Here is an 18,613-nt window from a genome sequence, read left to right as displayed (position 1 = left end):
CCACAAACTCTTTTGCTTGTCTTTTACAATGAGAACATCAGTGGCACGAAGACACTTCCTGTTAATAATGACATTTTGCAGGAGAACCACATAGACCCAGCTTCCAAAAAACTGTATAAATATACCCCCACACCCAGCACACAAGAGCCTCATCCCTGGTGAGGCACTGGTGGATTCCCAACAAACCAAAGATAAGGAATAGAGTTGGAAAGATAAAGTATTGCCCATATGACCACCACTACATTGAGGTTTATCAGTGCTGAGGGGCTTTGGGTAGATGGTGAGTTACTCAGTGACCGAAAACGTGCCAGATATTTTCACTAGGATGAAGAAAGATATATTAATCCTTTGCACAAATTGATATTTTATCATTTTTGTTCTTTTAGGACTGGAGGACAGCACAGAAAAATCAAATGATCTCTTTTTTCAAAGGCATCCCCTCACTCCTGGTAAGTGGAAGGGTTACAAGACAGACCCAGATATTAGAAATACCAACAAGCTGCTTCTCTACACCTCTGTCTCAGAGGGATGTGGGATTTAACTACACTGATTCTTGGAGTTAAAAATCTTCAGTCAAGACACAGGGTCGAGGAAGTGCATGTTATTAACATTTCCAGCTAACAAGCTGCTGTTGTCACTGTATTTCTTTGATATGTATTTGACAGGGCTGTCCAGAAACTGCTTTTTAAACTGCAATTTAAACTCTGCCAAACAGACCTTCTCTTAGTACAGCAGCAAGGATTTGGAACTGATCTAATAATCAGAGAGCAATTAAGAGTAAAAAGTGATTGTTAACAAGAACATCGTTGCAAGGTAAGGCTGTATAATGGTAATTAAACGTGTTCTGCTCCTTGTTTTCAGCCTCATCTGGCCCCACTGTCCTTCCTCCCCTCCGAGCCCACGAGGTGGCACCGTTACTAAAAGAATGAGTTTGGGAATTAATTATTTCATAACCCATTAACCAACAGCCAAATACAACCCCCGAGCTCCTGCTGAAGTTGGAAAGTGCATTTTCGTGGCTTTTAAATGCCCTTTTTTCCCCCCTTAAACCAACAGAGAGAAGGAAATAGAAAGTGGGATCATCTTTTCTGCCTTTGTAGAGCACCTACTGCCAAGACAGAGCTCAGAGAGGCTCTTCAGTGCTTCTGTAAATCAAATAACATCCATCCACCCCCTCTGAGGGACAGGATGAGACACAGAGCCTTACTTCTGGAAATATATATATATTTATATAATTTTTTTAACAACAGCTACTGGCTGGACTGTAGTTTTAATAAACCTGTGTCTGCCATGCCCCAGAGCTCTCATCCTGTTGTGCATCTCCTCCCCAGCCCTCATTTTCTTAACAATGACATCAAACAGAAGCACCATCACTTTCATTGGGTTTGACATATGCCTCAATATTTAATGACTTCAAGAGACCACTGCCTTCCATCTTCATGGCCCTTGTTAGAGGTCTGAGATTCCCCCCCCCCCATTTCACCTCCAAATGATAAATATGCTCTGATTTTCTGTTAAAATGCCCTGGCCAGCAATTGCTGAGAAATGTTGCATTTCCATTTAGCTCAGGGAGACATATTTCTCCTTAGCAAAATAACCATAAGAGCATTTTTTCCACCTCTCTCAGAGCAGCAGTTTAACAATGTCAGTACCCACAACCCATAACACTGCAGGTATCTGATGTAAATGAAATTATACCCAGTACAGACCACTAAAAAAGGAACAAAGTTAGGAGCCTGAGTTCTCCATGGAGGATATAGAATAAAGCAGCACATCTAATTATGGTGGAAAATTCACTCCCATTCACTTCCTGAACAGTCCAACCACCTTTGGATCAACCACATCTTCAAAACCCTCAGGTGCTACAAAGCTGAGACCAAATTTGGTTAAAATCAGTCCTTGCCTTCACCTTTGAGCACAAAGAACAAGTGACACCTATTTAGGTGACTCCATCAATACTACACACACTCAGGGTGTAACCCTAATCAACAAAGATAAGTGGAAATAATAAATTGCCTTGTTTTATTTCAGCTCCAGTGGACGTTCAGAGCCAGGCTGAACAATTCCCAGTGTTTTCCTACTCAACAATCGTGAGTTTCTGCTGCTAAAGATCATTCTGCCCTTCTCCGAGCCCACTGTAATCAATGTGACAGGAGAATCTGAAACAAGGTGACATTTTCTACTTCACTGTGCAAAACACAAAGTGGGAGTAGGTTGCATTCCCGAACTCCCAGCAATCACAAGCACCTTAACAAGTGAAGGGAAAAACGGACAGAGAAATCCCACGCACTGTCTGGGGGGGGTGTGCACATGCACGGATGGCAGGAGCCCTCTGGAATCTCTGGAAGGCGGCAGATGTGCCTTCCTGCCAGAGAAATTCCCAAAACAGGCCCCAAATTGACTCATTTCCCCCCCTATATATCAAGTTTCTATTCCTCAAACACTAAAATCACAAAGCACGTGAAAGGCTTCCCTCATCTCATGCCCTGAAAAGCAAGGCAGGCTGGGAACACCCCCATTCCCATTTCTCATCCCCATCATTTTCCAGTTTGGGAGTAGAAAAGAGTCCCCTGTTCCAAACGTGGGCTTGTCCCTTCTCCCAGGAATTCCCTGTCCTTTCTTATCCACCACCTGGATGTACACTCAGAGCAAAAGTGAGTTAATGCCAAGACACATGAACTGGAATTCTGTTCTCCTGCCAAACTGAGGGCAGTAAAACAAAGTGGGAGAAGACCTTCCCCTCTGGACTAAGTTAGAGGATTAACTGGTAAAAACTGGGAAATCTAATTTATACAAGGAACAGAACCAAACAATATTCTCAGGTGATTCTGGGCACCATGAAGTCTCTGCCACATCAATGGGGGGCTTTCACTGCAGTGCTCAAATTCATGATCTGTTTGTTCTGCAAAAATCCTGGAAGGTAAAGCAATTCCCCCACTTTTACCTTTCACTAGAACAACCCAGCTCCTTTAAAAAGGAAGGCAGAGGTGTTTGGTTGCAGCAACACATCCCGATTTTTCTTGCAGTGTTCCTCCCTCTGACCCCGCAACTTATAAAACTTTACATCCACTAACCAAGATTCCAACCCTGAGCTGCAGCAAACAGCAAATGTTGACAGGCATTTGCCCAGTTAGAGGCACTAATCCTAACAGAGCACGACCTGTGAATTATTCATTGAGCAGCATTTTTCTTTCCTTTTTGCAGTTAGACACTGAAAAACCCCCAGTCTCTTCTCAGATGATCTGTAACAATCTGCATATCTGGCTGAAACATTTTTTTCCTTTTAACAGGCTTTTAGTTATGCTCGGTGGAGTGTGGAACTCCTTTATTCAGACACCAAGGGACACTTCCCAACAAGTCCAGGCAGCCAGAAGGCTCGGGGAGCACCGTGGAACCCAATTCCTGAGGTGAACACACAGCCTTTAAGTTCTTGTGGCAACTCTGACATCACACTTTCGAGCAGCAGATGAGGAATTTGAGTTAATCCCCTGCCTTCCCCCTCTGTTACACAACTGCTCCAGCCCTTCAGACATCCAGTCATCCCACTGGAGCAGGGTCAGGGCAGATCTGCTGCCAAATTATTCTGATCAACTGAGGGCTGCAGAGCTGTCAGTCTGGAGCTTTAAATGAACATCCACCTTCAAGACAGAGCATCAGCCAACAGGACAAGAAACAACTCACTTGACCTTGAGAGAGAGAGAGGGGACTATTTTTTAGCCTCTGATCCTCCAAGATGAGGAATATTTGCTGCTCCAGCCCTCCATCCTCCATCTCAATGCTTCAGCTCCAGCAAAGCCTTCACTTAAAAGTAACGCAGTAAAATACACAACAGGGAAAGGACCTGCACAAGCAGAGGGGATACCATGACATTCATTGTTGTTTGCACAGGAAAAGGTTGTCTCAGCACAGGACCACATTTCCCAGCAGATGTTAACAAGCACAGCAGCTTTTCTGCCACTTTTCTCTGCCCACCCAGCCCAGCAGAAGAGCTGTGGGTGGAACCCAGAGTAACACTCCTGCTCCAGCTCTCCCTCCCTTCTGAAACTCAGAGGATTAATAACTCCAGTTATGCAGGCAAGTGATCAAAATCCACCTGCAGGCAAGTGATCAAAATCCACCTGCTAAAGAGGAGGTGGTGGTGCAAGAAAAGTTAGTCACAGAAATCCTGAGGTTGGAAAAGACCTCTGGATCATCAAGTCCAACCTTTGGCCAAACACCACCTTGCCAAGTCGAGCAGAGCACTGAGTGCCATGTCCAGTCATTACTGCCACATCCAGTCTAAGTCAGAACTGCCAACTAACTACATGGAATAGTAAAAGTGGTGCCAAAACCAAATGGAAATATCCTTTATTCTCTGAAAGGCCAAGTTCACTTCCATTTAAACCCCATGCTCATGTCAGGCCAAGGCCAGAACACAGCCTGGTCCATCTGTCAGCAAAACCAGAAATCCATAGTAATATTAATGATATAGTAATATTAGTGACCAAGTGTCCCCCTTTTCCCAGAAAATGAACTTTTTAGTGAATTATCTCCCCCCTGTTTTTCTTCTCACTATGAAGAAGGGATACAGCAGAGAAAAGCTACATCTGCACACTGTCCAATGCCAGAACTTGCTTCCCCTGGGTGACAGACCACCCAGCATCCCCCTGGCAGAGACAGCAGGGCACAAGTTCCTACAATTTATCTTCCCAAGGGCTTTTTTTTTTATCCCCCGTCTCCCAGACATGTTATTTTGTCTTCAGCTCCAAACAGACACACAGTGTACTTAGGAAAGATATTTACATTTTGAAAGCATTTCCATTAACTGGCTTTACTTCCCCCCCCCCTTGCTTTTTGAAGGTCACTCATAAATTATTCAGAGCCACATACTGAAGGAACATGCAAAGCTCAACTTTTTACATACTCTGGAGTTAAAGGACCGATTTCCATCAATAGAGAACCACAGATGTGGCAACCTGTGGGCTGTTACATCCACCATGTAAATCCATTTAAGCACAGCAGTGATGCAGCACCAAGCACAAAAACACACAAGGTGCTTCAAGGAGTTCAGTAATGCAGAGAACACTTAATCCTGGAACACAAGCAGAGGTTGATAACCCATCTGATCTCTATATAGATATATAGAGCCATAACTAAGCACACAGTGACTCATTTCAAAGCCCAGAACTGTTTATTCTTTCTGAAGTTCCACAAGAGCCCTGGCATGGGGTTCCAGATAAAACATTGAGCCATCTACTTGTGTGAAACAGCACCAAGTCAGGAATAGACTAGTTTGGGTTTATCTTCTTCTCCTCATTTCCCGTGATTGAGTAAAAATAGTTTATTTTTTGCAGTCAAACATATAGTTCCTAAGGTATTGTACAGATTAATCCCCTAAATAAAACTGGTTATTAAGCAGTTTCCTCCAAGTAATCAATACACAGGAGCTCCCCTACCTCTGGAGCCAGACAGACTCTAGATTGGATGTCTCAGGCTTATATACCTAAATTATATCTAAATTACCTCTTAAGCCAAAGGTTTAATGTTTGGATTTACTCTGTTCCTCTAGGAAAGCACTGGTGGGAGTGGCAGAGGGAAGAGCTCTCCCTCCCAGTGGGAATTCCCACCCTCCTCCACAGTGGCTGTGTGAAAGCTGCCCTTGAGCCTGACCTGCTTTGAGCACCAGTTAAAACAGAGGTTCCCCCAGCACTGGGTGTCTCCCATTCACAATCCAAACCAAGCTTCAAACCCTTCAAATCACAGCAGCCTGGGAGGACGAATCCCCCCCAGTAACTGGTTAAAACGTGTCATCCTCATCACACGCCTCAAGTCCTGAAAGGCTTCATCTCATCCAAGTCATACTTTGCAGGGCTGATTAATTCCACAAAATTTATTGCCATGACAAAAGACACAAAGTGTTGCCCAAGACAGCTCTGTCATGCATCTGTGAGGAGCAGGAAATGAGTCACCTAAATTCGGGATCGACTTTCCTGCAGCATCTGTTCCTCATCTGATGGCAGAGGGCTGGAGAGCATGATACTGAGCATCAGCTTACACCCAGGATACACACCTTGGAACCCAACAGACACAAGAAGGTGCAGCTGGCAACCCAGGAGGGGTTAGCCAAAGGGCCTGACTGCTGAGCAGTTCTCTCCACGTGCACTTTAAATGACAAGAGAAGGAAAATCCTGCTCCCAGTCCAGTGTTTCTGGCAAAGGCACAGCGTTCTGAGGGACTGCACCAGCCAGAGAACCTCTGCAGCTGCCTGGCAGTGTATAAATGAGATTTCTCCCCCGTGCTGAACCGTTTCCATTTCTACCTTTGACCTCCCTGTCCTTTCCCCTCCCCTCCACCTTTTAAAAATATTTTGTATTTTAAGTCCGCCGCGAAAAAAAAAATTCGCAGTTTGGAGCTTTTCCAGGTTGGAGCCTTCAAGTCCCTGTCAGCAGAAGCCTCTGAGTTAAAAGAAAGAAATCTGCAAAAATCTGACACCTGCCACTTTCCATTGAGCTTTGGGTGGAAAATGTCCCTGGCCTCTTCCATTTTTAATGTCAGGCTCAGCCTGGCGGAAGAGATTACCTCCAGGTAAAGTCATTCAGAACAGGAGCTGAGTGCCAGGCCCCTCCTCATCCCCTGCTCCACGAGTGCCACCACAGCCCTGGGTGCTCAGCATCGCTTCTGCAGTGCTAACCCTCTCACAGTGGGTTTGGGAGCCCAAAGATATCCTGATGGGATTCCCCTCTGCAATTCCCTCACAGGAACCACCAGCTCCTTTCAGAGCTCATTTCAGCAACGTGGGCACCTCCAGCTCCACAGGTATTTAACAGCCCCCCAAATGCCCTCATTAGTCATCAAGGGGGATAATCTCAGCTGGGAAAAGCCAGTTTTGTTCCAAAACCTATAGGATTATACATTTTAGCTCCTCCCAGCCTAGGATGGGTGGGTGTATATATGCAGTATCCTGCACATATACCAAGGGAACAGCCCCCTCCTCTGCCATAAATCAGCACTTCTGTGCTGCAAATAGGAAAGAAACAATAATATAGATAGTTATGAGAGTTTGCTTGGGCCAGAAAATTGTTTGGTATGTTCCACATTTGTATGGAGGCTTTAGGTTTAAGTACATTTGGATTAAAAGTGAATCCCATTGAAACACTTAGATTCCCTCCCCAGTTCCCTCTCAGAGATTAAGATCTCTAAGCCAGCAGAGGAGGCACTGCCTGGAAAACCCTCCAGACCAGAATTCCACTCCAGAAGGGGACCTCAGGATCAACAAGGTGGGACCACCAACCTACAGTTCTTACAAGAAAAGCAAACAATTCCAAATTAAAATAAAGCTGCCTCAGAGGTGATGCATTTCTGACCAGGACTCAAGCCTGTAGGCTGCCTAAATCCTAATGTACAATAAGCAGATCACCTGAACAGGGGAATCTGGAAGGGGAAAGGAATTCCTGAAGGAAACTCAGTAACAGAAGAGCTGAAAAATGGTTTCCCTCTACAAGGAAAAGTTGTGACGTGATGAGAGCAAGATTTCACTAGATAGGGTTCATATTTTAATTAGTACCACACTAATAACTTCGAAAAACAAAATAACCTTTAACCTTCTGCAAAAACAGGATTTAAGTTCTGCCATGGTGACCATCCCTGACAGTGCATGGAGAATCCACCAGCTGGCTCTGCTTCCTTCCCTACGTACAATTTTTGGGGAACCTGCATCCCTCACACCCCTCCAGGAGCTCTCCAGCCCCGGGTCAGGGCATTCAGGCACAGAGGTGCCCATGGACAGGGTTTAGGGAAGGTTTCCACAGCTGCTCATCCCCCTCCCAGCTTAATGGATTCCTTTAGCTCGACACAAAGTACCTTTTTTTTTCTTTTTTTAATCAAGTCCTCAGAAATTTGCTTCAAGTGCCATTTTGAGCTGAATATTATAACTTGAATGTTCCAAAATAGAAGGAAATAAAAGCAAAAGGGATGTCATTTCCCCCTCACTAATGTCATGAGATACTGATGCTCTTTATTTATTGATGGAGTGCTCTCACTCCAGTCTAGCAATCTCAACATCTTCATGAATATTTCTATGCACAGGGGAAGGAGATCCTTCTGCTTCTTTCCTTACTGCTGGGACCAGGAAAATTGGTTTTCCTTAGACATGCTGGGCTGCTCTAACTTGGCTATCAAGAAACAGGAGCAAACTCATCTTGTCCGTGTGCTCTCCTAAAACTAAAGCTTGTAACGAACAGGAATCCAGTTTCAAATAGCCAGGAATACCTTGGAGAAAGATCATTTGTTTAATAACATGATTAATTCACAGCATGGTGGCAAGGCTTTTCCAAATCCTCAAACCCACCTCCCAGGAATGGTCACAGGAGGTGGAAGGAAGCAGAAGAACGGAACAGTAACTCTTGAGGGAGATTTTATCAGACCCACATCAACAAGGAAAGATGGAACAAAATCCCTTCAAAACATGATGGAGAGAGTCCAACACACCAGTCTATACAGAATATTCCAACAGGAACCAGGCTAGAATTTGATCCAGTCACCTTCTGAAACAACAGCAGAGCTGGAAGGGGAACTTTTAAGAACATTTACCCACACTAGAATCACAGGTTCCCGTGTCCCTTGAGTGCACTCAGGATTTCCCTCCCCTTCTCAAGTGTCCTTTGGGTTTAAGTGGCTTTGATTGGTGCCACTGGGACTGTCAGAAAAGCTTTAGGAACTGAGCAGGAAGCCTTTCCAAGGGTTTTTTTTATCCATCCAAAGTCGGTGTCACAGCCCCAGTGACCACCCTGGCACTTTAATGGGAGCTGAAAGAGCAGGTCTTGGAACCTTCACTCCTTGCACTTCACATTAAATTAGTTATATACATTAAATGATTATCTTAGATGGCATTATTTAAACATAACCTCAGAGGACACTTGCCTGGAGCAAAGCTGCAGCAGAGGAGCTGAGCCATTGTGCAGCTCATCTATAAATGAGTGTACAACAACATGTTTGCTCGTGTAGGTGTGGCCAACAATTTTTGGAGCACATGGACACACAGGGAACAAACCCAAACCCGTTAAAACCACCCTGAGAAATCAGCATTTTATAATGATACAGCAGTTTTTGAACAGGCAGTCAGCACGTGGCTGCCTCCCTTAAAAATCAACGCTATCAGCTTCACCCAAAAAATCTCAGGGATTTCATGAAATCCTAAGAGAAGGAGAAACTAAATCCTAGCTTGCAATAATTAAATTCAAGAGTCACATATAGGATTAAGCAGCAAGAGAGGAGTAATGCTACATATAGCATTAAGGTGCCAGAGAGAAGAACAGAAGTGAAGACAGGAGGGATGTGGAAATCCTACAGTGACCATCTCCACCTGGAAATGAGCTCCTGGATCCTCCTCTCCCCTTCTCTAAGGCTGAATAAATGAGAAGGACAAGAAAACCAGTGGGGCAGCAACTTCACTGAACGTTCATTAAACATTCAGGAACATATTTATAACAAAACATATAAATTCCTTCCCCTTGATTTATTTTTTCCCCAAGAGACTTCTTTTTGAAATCAGCATTTCTTATAAAAAAAAAAAGATAAAAATCTCTTCTAATATTGAGGGGTTTTGCTAAGCCAGGTGTGCTACATTCTGGTAACCAAAGCAAATAATTTGCTTTTCTATGGGCAGCTGGCAAAACTTTGTCACACGAAGTGCATCCTGTGATGGGAGTGGGCAGGAATATAAACTCCAGTCTGGTTGTTTATTGGGAGAGAGTTTAGAAGTCCTTGGGCAGCAGTTACCTGAAAGCAACTCAGAGGCACATCGTGGTTTGCTATTCTAGGGCACATCGTTCTGAATTTGTGCACAAGCAACACTAATATTTACATTTAAAGTACAAAAATATTTGTTTAAGCAGGAGCAGAACGGAAAACTGAAACACGATGTTTACCTTTCACCTCCGACATTTCATTTTGAAAGGCTTTTGGGGTAAAAAAGAAAATCTCCTTAAGCTTTTCTGCAGGTCAGACTTTGCTAAACTTTGAGTTGTTTTTTTTTTTTTTAAGGAATAAGTTTGTATAGAGACAGTGCTCAGGATGAGCCTTTTTACCTCTGCTGCACTTGAGGGCACAGATATCCCAATATAAAAATGAGCTGTGAGGAGTTTTAAAATAGATTTTATGCTCACAGTTGCTGCGTTAACAATGACTGTGCTGTGCAAAAGGAATGGAGAAGAAAAACTGAGGAAGAAAAAGTGCTGAGTTTCACAAAACAGGTCAGTGACAGGGCCAGCAGCAAGGCTTGAGGGCATCTCCAACTCCCACATGCCAAGTTACTAAGCCAGTCCTAAATTATTAAGCCATTCTTAACTCAGAGGAACAACTACAAGCCAGGAAAAGTAATCTTAAAAGTTAAATTTATAGTTGACATTAAGACATTCAATTAATTCAATACCAAGCTATGTTTAACAATTCATATTCAGCATTATTCCTGCATTAAGAGCCTCAAAACTTCTCTACAATAAACAAGAAGCACCAATAGACAAGAAGCACCACCAGAACTAAACTGTTGATGTTCAGAGGTAACAGACACTTAAAATAAAAACCCCCACAAACACCCAAGCCTCCTTAAGCTCAGGTTTAGGCACAGTAATTCCTAAGCAAACTCACTCAGTCCTCCTCCAGCGTATCTCTATATTTTCCTGTATTTCACTTGTGATAAAATTAACTTCATGTGCTCAAACCCTTCATAAAAGCGCATAAAAACCGTACTTGTTTTCAAATAAAGTTATTCTGAAGTACTAAAACCCCCAAGGTTTTTGCTTACCTTACAGTAAAAGCAGCAAGCAGTCATTTTCCCAGCTGTAATTTTCACATAAATACTTCTTTCTTTACTGAAGTTCTTCTTCCCAGCCAGTTTATTCAGCTTTTCCTGCCACATTTTCAATTGTTATCATACACACGTTAAAAAAATAAAATTAACAAAAAATTAAAACCTTTAAAACTACAAACCATTAATTTTTTTCTGCCATTTTCTACCATGACTTTGCCACCTAAAAAACCAGCCATGCTTCTGCCCTGCTTTTTAAGTTGTGTTCTGACCCTCCCTCTTTAATCCCAGGTACTGCCCACCTGTGTCCCCCGTGATTTCTCTAATTCTTCCCACCTGGGAGACACAGAAAAGCTTGATTTGCCAATTTTCCAATCTCACAGCTGGGAAATCAAAGCACGGAGTTTCATTGGCAGGTTTTCCTGAGGGAACAGGATAAAACTCAGCATTTGGGGCCTTTTGGCTTCTGATTTTATGTTTTTCCTGTTAGCAGAGCCCTGAATTCTGAAGGTAAAGAGACATTATTATTTGGTTATAATGTCTTTGTGCATTTTTTACAATTGTTAGTGATGTTTTTCATTTTCTCAGGCATTTTTCTGTTAGAGCTGTAGTTAAAAACAAAGGCCTTGTATTGTAAAAATATTTAAAGTTTTTTATAGTAATGGAAATTAAACCTTATAGGTTTTGACCTGATTTGCCTTCTGGTATAAAATCAATAATATATTGTAAGTAGCTTGGGCTCAGTTCTTTGTTTTTGTAGCATCAGCATAAAGTTGGTGGATTAAAAATTCTGTTGCTGTGTTTGAGCAACTGTTTATATTTAATGTCCTGAGTCGAGTTACAGGCTCACGTATTAAATAAAGCTATAGAAAAAGGCAGCAGCAAGGGTGCTTTCCCATAAAACAAATAAAAACAAGTAAAGAGCTGCATGGACCGAAGTTTTAAGGAGCTTTTTAGTTGTTGGCTTCCCCCTCAAATACATTTATTGACACTACAAGTGCTGAGCCTCTCTGAAGTGAGATTTTTTTAGTGATCCTAAATGGCTAATAGTGTTTTTATGATCAATTATTGAAGCCTCCTTGAGAGAGGAGAGCTCCTGAAACAACAATTCCTTTACAAGGCAGTGTCTGGGTCCCAATGCAGAACAAAGCAGCCTTTCCTCCAGTGGCTTATGGTGAAAAGAAATCCATGGGAAGAGGTTGATTTTCTACCCTGACACTCTTTATTGCATGTTTTCTGTTGAGAGACTGGTTTATTTGTGTTGTTTGTTTTTCCCCTTGTGTTTTTGTGCCTCTCTCTCAGTTATAAATCCAAAAACAGAACAGCAAGTGGTTTTGCTCGAGAGATTCCTAATTCAAAGTGCTCCTTGAGCCCTCCTGAAGAATGAACTGTGTTTTTTCTAATTATTATATCAATAAGCTGCTTAAATCACTTAAACTGTGCAAGATAAGTTTATGTAGGGAGTCCTGGAGAACAGGATTAATAAAGAGCCAGCACAAGGCTGTGTTTCTGCTGGGTCATAACAGTTCTGGAACCAAATGGAGCTTCTGGACGTGTTTTGGGTGGTGGGGAGTGGGTTTGCAGCACTGGGGGGCAGCTCCAACTCCAGGAGGAAGAGGGAGGTGAAAGGAATAATCTGATATATGAAAAAAACCAGTAGAAGTTAGATAAAGGGTCCCTCTGTGTGCTTCTACTAGTTGAGGTACAAGAACAAGCCACTGGGTGCTGGGCAGGATCTTGGGATGTCGGGTTTGTTAATATTTAATGTTCAAAAGAGTGTGTTTTCTGGAAGGATTTATCATCCAAATGTCTGATAGTGGGACAGCACCAGGGAAGACACCACAGAAGTGGTTGCTCTGTGGCCCGTGAGGGTCTCTACAGATGTTTGAATACAGGAGTTGTAGTTTGAACCTACTCCAGCCTTAAAACTTGGGATCTGCCAGGACCAGTGCAGGAACTCTGAAAAATTCAGTTTTTAAAGGGTTTTCATGGAATGTTTTCATTTGATGTTGATCATCTGCTGCTGTTTCAGTGCTCTCCCTGCTGGGAAGTGCACGATGCACCTCCCGTGCTTGGGCAGTCAAAGTGTTCCCAAACCCACCTGGAAGGATTTGCCCCTTCTGGAAAAATGCTGTGCTGTGGAGAGGAGCTGTTGCCCCAAACACACCAGCAAAGAGGATGTGCTGGGGTGTCCCTGTTTTCCTGCCTGGGAGCTGTCACCCAAACCAGTGAGGTGCCCCTGCCACACCCAAACACCCAAGGGAGAACCCCCCGTGCCCCCCAGAGCTCTGAGGAGCTTCCTGAAGGGGCTGGAGGTGAAGTGAGGGCTGTGGAATGACTTGTCTGAGATGATGGAGAGGAGATTTTTGCGTGCACGGCCTCCTCTTGCATCCTCCACATCCCCTTCCTCCTCCCCATGCATCCCAGCTCCCAGAATTCCCACAGAGGGTGACAAGTGGAGGGTGACAACCCTTCTCCCTCTCCTGGTTCCTGATGTATTGATTCTATTAAAGATGAGCAGGGTGCTGGGAATTTGGCAGCAGAGCTTGGGACATCTTCTGTCAGGCTCCTAATGCAGGGAGACAGGCTCGGTGCCATCGGCTCCTGGAGGGATCCAAGGATCTCCATCAATCCATGTCCTGCACTGGAAACCCACGGGGTCTGCAGACCCTCCCCCAGCTGGGAAACCAGCAGCAGGTTTGCCCAAGAGCGTGGGGGAAAAGTTCTGAGGGAACCTGCTCTTAAATTATGGATTAGTGGAGCTGCTCTGTGGGAACTGTTCCATTCCCTAATGATGACTGATCCTGTATCACCCACCCGTGTTGGGTGAAAAAAATCTCACCTCAGAGAGGCTCAGCACTCGTAGTGTCAGTAAATGTATTTGAGGGGGAAACCAACAACTAAAAAGCTCCTTAAATTTGCTGCTTAACAACTAAATGTGCACAGGGATTTAGTTGGGTGAACAGCTAAAGAGCTCCTTGAATTTGCTGCTTAAAACATTGTGTTTTAAGAGGGAACAGCTGTTCTGGAGAGGAGGAGCCAAATGCTGCTCTTGTTCCCATCTGAGCCTGGGAGGGGCAAATAAAACTTTAATGCAACTGGATGCAGAAGGGTGATTTTTATCCACGTTATTGTCTTTGGTATCAGCTGGAATCTGAGGTTTGATCTTTGTGCAGTGTTTGTTGTCTTTCTGTAAGTGCTTGCAAAGCTCTGTCATGAACAGGTAAGGTGCTAAATTCCTATGGAGCTTCCAAGTGTTGTGCCCCTTCATTAAGGGCTTCATAAAAATTGCTGTATTTTGTGAAAAAGCAGAATATTCTGAGTTGGAGGGGACCACAAAGATCATTGAGTCCAATTCCTGGCTCTGCACAAGGTTTATTTTCATCCCTGGAGAGAGAAAGAACATCAATCCCTGATTTTTCTGGTGAAGTCTGTAGGAATTCTGTGTAGGTGGGGTTACACAGAGAGGGAGAGAGAGCTTGAAACCGGAGTCTGATGTCCCAAAGCACAGTCTGGCAGCTCTTTCTCTTAGGATTTAGAAACACTTTCATAACTGCTCCTAAGGGGAAGAATTTTTGTCCTGTATTCCAGAGCTTCCCTTTGGCACCACGATGGGTAAAGATGTTTGATTTGCCACCCCCTGTGTATGATGGAAAGGAATATCTGAGGTGATTTTTAAAACTTGCCCCCCTTTGTGACTGCACTGAGGTGAAGCTGAAGATGGGCTGTAAAAGTCTCTCAGGCTGCCTAAAAAATGCCCTTTGGGAGTGAGTTATAAGTTGCCCCCACTAAATGTAGACAACCAATTTGTGCTTGATTTGGCTTTTCGCTCATCAGTGTAAAAATTAAATCCCTTTTTAGGAGTTTTTTTCTTCTCTCCTAGAGACTCCAAAAGAAAACCACAGAGCAAGTATTTCCAGCAAGACTAAAAGCTTTAATCCTGCAATTTATTATCTAGGAAAAGAGAACAAAGCTAATGTATCTGCGTGTTTATGATCCGAGGAGTGTGTGTGATTCTTCCAAGAGTGTCTTTCTAACCCTTGAGTGACGAATCTGATTTTTTTTTTATTTTGATTTTTTTTTTCCAGGCTGGATTTTTACTGCCTCCAAACTTAACTGTTTTAACACTGGGGCTTCTCCTTCAAAAAAAAAAAAAAAACAAACAACATATATTTTGCTGCTGGAAAGGAGCTGCACCTCACCCACATGACTGGTCTTGGCTATTAATCCCAGCTGATGGCAGGGAGGGGCTCTTGGGGGAGGCAGCCATGTGGTGAACATTGAGCACAGTGTTTTTTCCCCTGCTTCTCTCCTCTCCACACGAGCCCAAGTGTTCTGTGCCGCCGTGGATGTGAAGTCCCTGCACTGCCTCTGCCTCTTCTCCTCCCCAAACTCCCCGGGCCTCAGTCGGCAGCTGCAGAGCCCTGAAAGCTCTGCCCGGATCCAGGTGGAATATGGACAAGGAGATGAATAGCAGGAGGGAAGAAGGAGTGAAGTTGGTTATTTTTCTGGCACATGGATGCAATTACACTCAGTGCATTCCAGAGGCGTTCCTTTGAATCCTGTGCAGGTCTGCCTGCTGTTCCTGGGAGAAACGAAGGAAGAAAAAGGGAGGAAAAGTCCCTCTTGCTTGGAGACGGAATGTCTGCACTTCCAATCCTCTTCTTAGGTAGGTTTTTGTTTAGTTTTTTTAATCAAACTTCCCCGGGTCTCCTCTGTGCGAGTGAAATTCGTTTCTGGTGAGCTGGAGAGAGGGGTTTGTGAGGCAAAAACTTTCATGGAAAACTGTAATTTCAGCAGTGTTCGGGTTCTGATGCTTTCCTCGTCGCTTTATTAGCAGGTTGATCACCAGAGATCTCTTAATATCCGGATTAATTTTAAAATTGGTGGTTAAATGGACTCACTTGGGAATGTGTGTCTCTTGTTTTTGCTTTTCAATGATAAACTAATGAGGGGCTTGAGCCTCTCTGGCAGAAAAAGGTGAACAAAATGTCTTTGTTTCAGGCGTAGTGTCAAATTTGTGTAACTGTTTTGATTTGCTTGGGCACTCAGCTTTCAGTTGTTTGTTGTTTTTTTTTTAAATAAAAAGGGGTTATTGTTTCCAATGGATGGTTAAGATTAGAAACAGATGTGTTGAAGTGCAAGAGGGAGGAGTTGGGGGAGAAAAGGATGGGAGAAGGGACACGAAGGGGAAAGGGAAGAGAGAGGGCTGCTGAAAGAAGGGAAAGGAAAGAGGTGGAGGCTGATTGAGTAGGAGAGGAGTGGAAAATGGAACAGGAGACCTTAGAGGAGAGGGAAGGGAGAAGAGCTGCCTGGTAAAGCTGCAGCCTGTGGAGAGAAAAGAGTTTGCAGAGCCGAGGTCTGGGAGGGGGTTTGTCTCCCGGTCTGGCTCGGGAGCAGCCTGGGTTTGTGCCCCTCTGGGATGTGAGGAGTGAGCCCCTGTGTCTGCTCTGCTCCCCACACCCTGCCGACAGCCCCTCGGCTCCCACCTCCGCCCTGCCCGGGCAAAGACCGGGAATTCCGCGTCTTCCCGGGCACCTGGATACAGGTGTGGAAAAGTGGGCTGGTCCTTGGTTCCCTGGGAGGAGCTGAGCCCCACAGGATGCTGCATTTCTGTGGCTGGGCACGGGCAGAACGGGGGTTTTGAGCAGCCAGAATGAAATGTTTCAGCCCAGTTCCTTCAGTCTCAGGTGTGGATTGTGGACCAGAGAGATTTTAATTTTTTTTAGCCATCTGAAACACAATAAAATGTGTAGAGCTGCTGAATAAATTGGAAAAAAGCTGTTTGCTCTAGAGATTGCTGTCAGCAAAGGTTTTGTCTGTAGGAATGGAACGGGTCTTGGACGTGCTGGAGAACCTTCAGGCAGCAGTTTGTCCCCCCTGCACATCTGCTTTGGCCAGTTGTGTGTCCCTGTGGTGGGCAAGGCATTTAAAGAGCACCCCAGGAGATGAGACAGCAAGTTTAGGGACAGCTGAGCTTCTGCCAGAGGTGTCTGGGCTGCTCAGGAAAGCGGATCTGTGGAAATCAGGGAGGCAGAAGGGCAGGTTGCTGGTGGAGAACTGCAGTCTCTGATCCTGTTCAGCTGCTGAATATTCCCATATGTTGAATGCTTGGAGCCAAAGGAATAAACTGCTGCCACAGAAAAGGTGTGGGTTTGGCTGTGATGTAATGACAACTTACCTTTGCTGCTTTTATTTATGAAACACGATGGGCTTTATCATTTTATCTAAATGGGCTTTATCGTTTTATCTTTTATCTTTGCCATCTGAGCATCTCCCCCACGGCAGGAACACAGGGGTGCAGAACAAAAGACCTCACCTGGGTCAGGTTTCTCAGCCTCTCTGTGGGAGTTGTCCAAGCACTGGATGCAGCAAAACCTGGAATATTCTGTTTCCTGGTCACTGAGTTGCCCTTTTCTTTCCTCTGCTTTACCTGCCTCGTCAACAGGTGACTTGGTCTTTGTGCTCTGTGTGCAGCTTCATTCCCCAACATCAGAAGCATGCTCCAGGGAAAAGGAGGGAAGCACAGTGGTTCCCTGTTCCCAGATCACCCCGAGTACAAGCAGGCTGGGGAAACTCATTTCCTGGCTGGAGAAAGTCTATCAGCACCAAAAAACCAAGTCACCATTGGCACTTCTGTACCTTTTTAACTGCAGAAAATCCGTAAAAGTGAAAGGTTAGAGCAGAAAAAAAGTTTTTTAGAGGAGCCTTGAAAGGAGGGTTGCCTGGTTTGGGGTTTCATTATTAAACATACCAAGAGCATGGCTAATATATACAGTCCTTTACACTGTTTACCTCTCTGGGGCACGTGTGGGGAGACAGGAAACAGGAGGCAATTTGTTTGAAGGGGACTTTTAAAACAAGACAAGATTAAAGACTCTTCTAAGTGTTGATAAGATGCTCACTTTGCCAGTAAAGGTTGGGGGAAGGTGGTGCATGTTGTTATGTGTGTTACCTGTGTGTGACATCTGATTCTCATCCCGGGTCAAAATCATTTCAGACACCACTGCAAATCAAAATTGATTTGATTTTGAACATCAAAATGGAAATTTCTGAGGGAAATATCTGTGGTTCTTCACTTCTGAGTGGAAAAACTTCATAATAGAATGTTGTGTAAAAAAAGAAAAAAAGTAAATGCTTTCATTTAAAAGTTTTAGTGAATTGCTTTAAATTTTCAGGGGTGGGAAATCTGCTCTGCTTTCTTTCACCCCCTTCAATTCCATCATGAATATTTTTAATGAGCCTTCCACTCAAGTAAAAAGTTGATTTTTGTAATCAAAGATGGGTGATGGTTTTGACGGTGGTTTTGACACTGGGTTTGTGCTTTTCCTCCACTTGCTGGCTGGTGTGTGTGCTCTGCCCTCCAGAAACCCATGGATTTAGGATTCAGAGCAGCAGATGGGCCAAACTAAATCAGTCCTCCAGCTTTCTGGTGTCCTGCTGTTGGCAGTGAACCTTCACAGTGGTGTTGAGGGTCCCTCACCCCAGTGCGTGTGAGGGTTGCCTGACCCAGATGTGCTGAACTGGGGGGTTAGACTGGTCTTCTCCTGCAGTGTGCCCTGTCACATCTCCCTGAGATCCCTCTCCCTAAATCCTTGCTGTCCTGTGCCCCAGCAAAGCCAAGAAATGCTGCAATGTTGGGGCTTTTTAACAAAAAACCCCACGTTCCTGCTCTCAGTGAGGTCCCTGGGACCAAACCCATCACCCAGTTTTCTCTGGTGTCCTGCTGTTGGCAGTGCACCCTCACATTGGTGTTAAGGGTTGGCTGAGCCACATGTGCTGCACTGGGGGGGTTAGACTGGTGTTACTGGGGTGGGAGCAGCTGGAAGA

At 44.4% G+C, this 18,613-nt stretch overlaps 1 protein-coding gene across 1 annotated transcript in view; it reads left to right on the top strand.

Moving 5' to 3' along the window:
* The first annotated feature begins 15,062 nt into the window (after positions 1 to 15,062).
* The window catches only part of CLMP (CXADR like membrane protein), a 39,909-nt gene continuing 36,358 nt past the window's right edge, over positions 15,063 to 18,613 (top strand). Inside the window, 3 exon segments of the mRNA XM_017809809.1 lie at positions 15,063 to 15,380; positions 15,382 to 15,413; positions 15,415 to 15,452. Of these exon segments, the coding sequence (XP_017665298.1) occupies positions 15,303 to 15,380; positions 15,382 to 15,413; positions 15,415 to 15,452 (148 nt within the window). The 5' untranslated portion in view covers positions 15,063 to 15,302.

The sequence above is a fragment of the Lepidothrix coronata genome, unplaced genomic scaffold (genome assembly GCF_001604755.1).
Source record: "Lepidothrix coronata isolate B3197 unplaced genomic scaffold, Lepidothrix_coronata-1.0 Scaffold27, whole genome shotgun sequence".
NCBI lineage: Eukaryota > Metazoa > Chordata > Aves > Passeriformes > Pipridae > Lepidothrix > Lepidothrix coronata.
The sequence above is the reverse complement of the archived record's forward strand: the minus strand, read 5'-3'. Positions and strand labels throughout refer to the sequence as shown.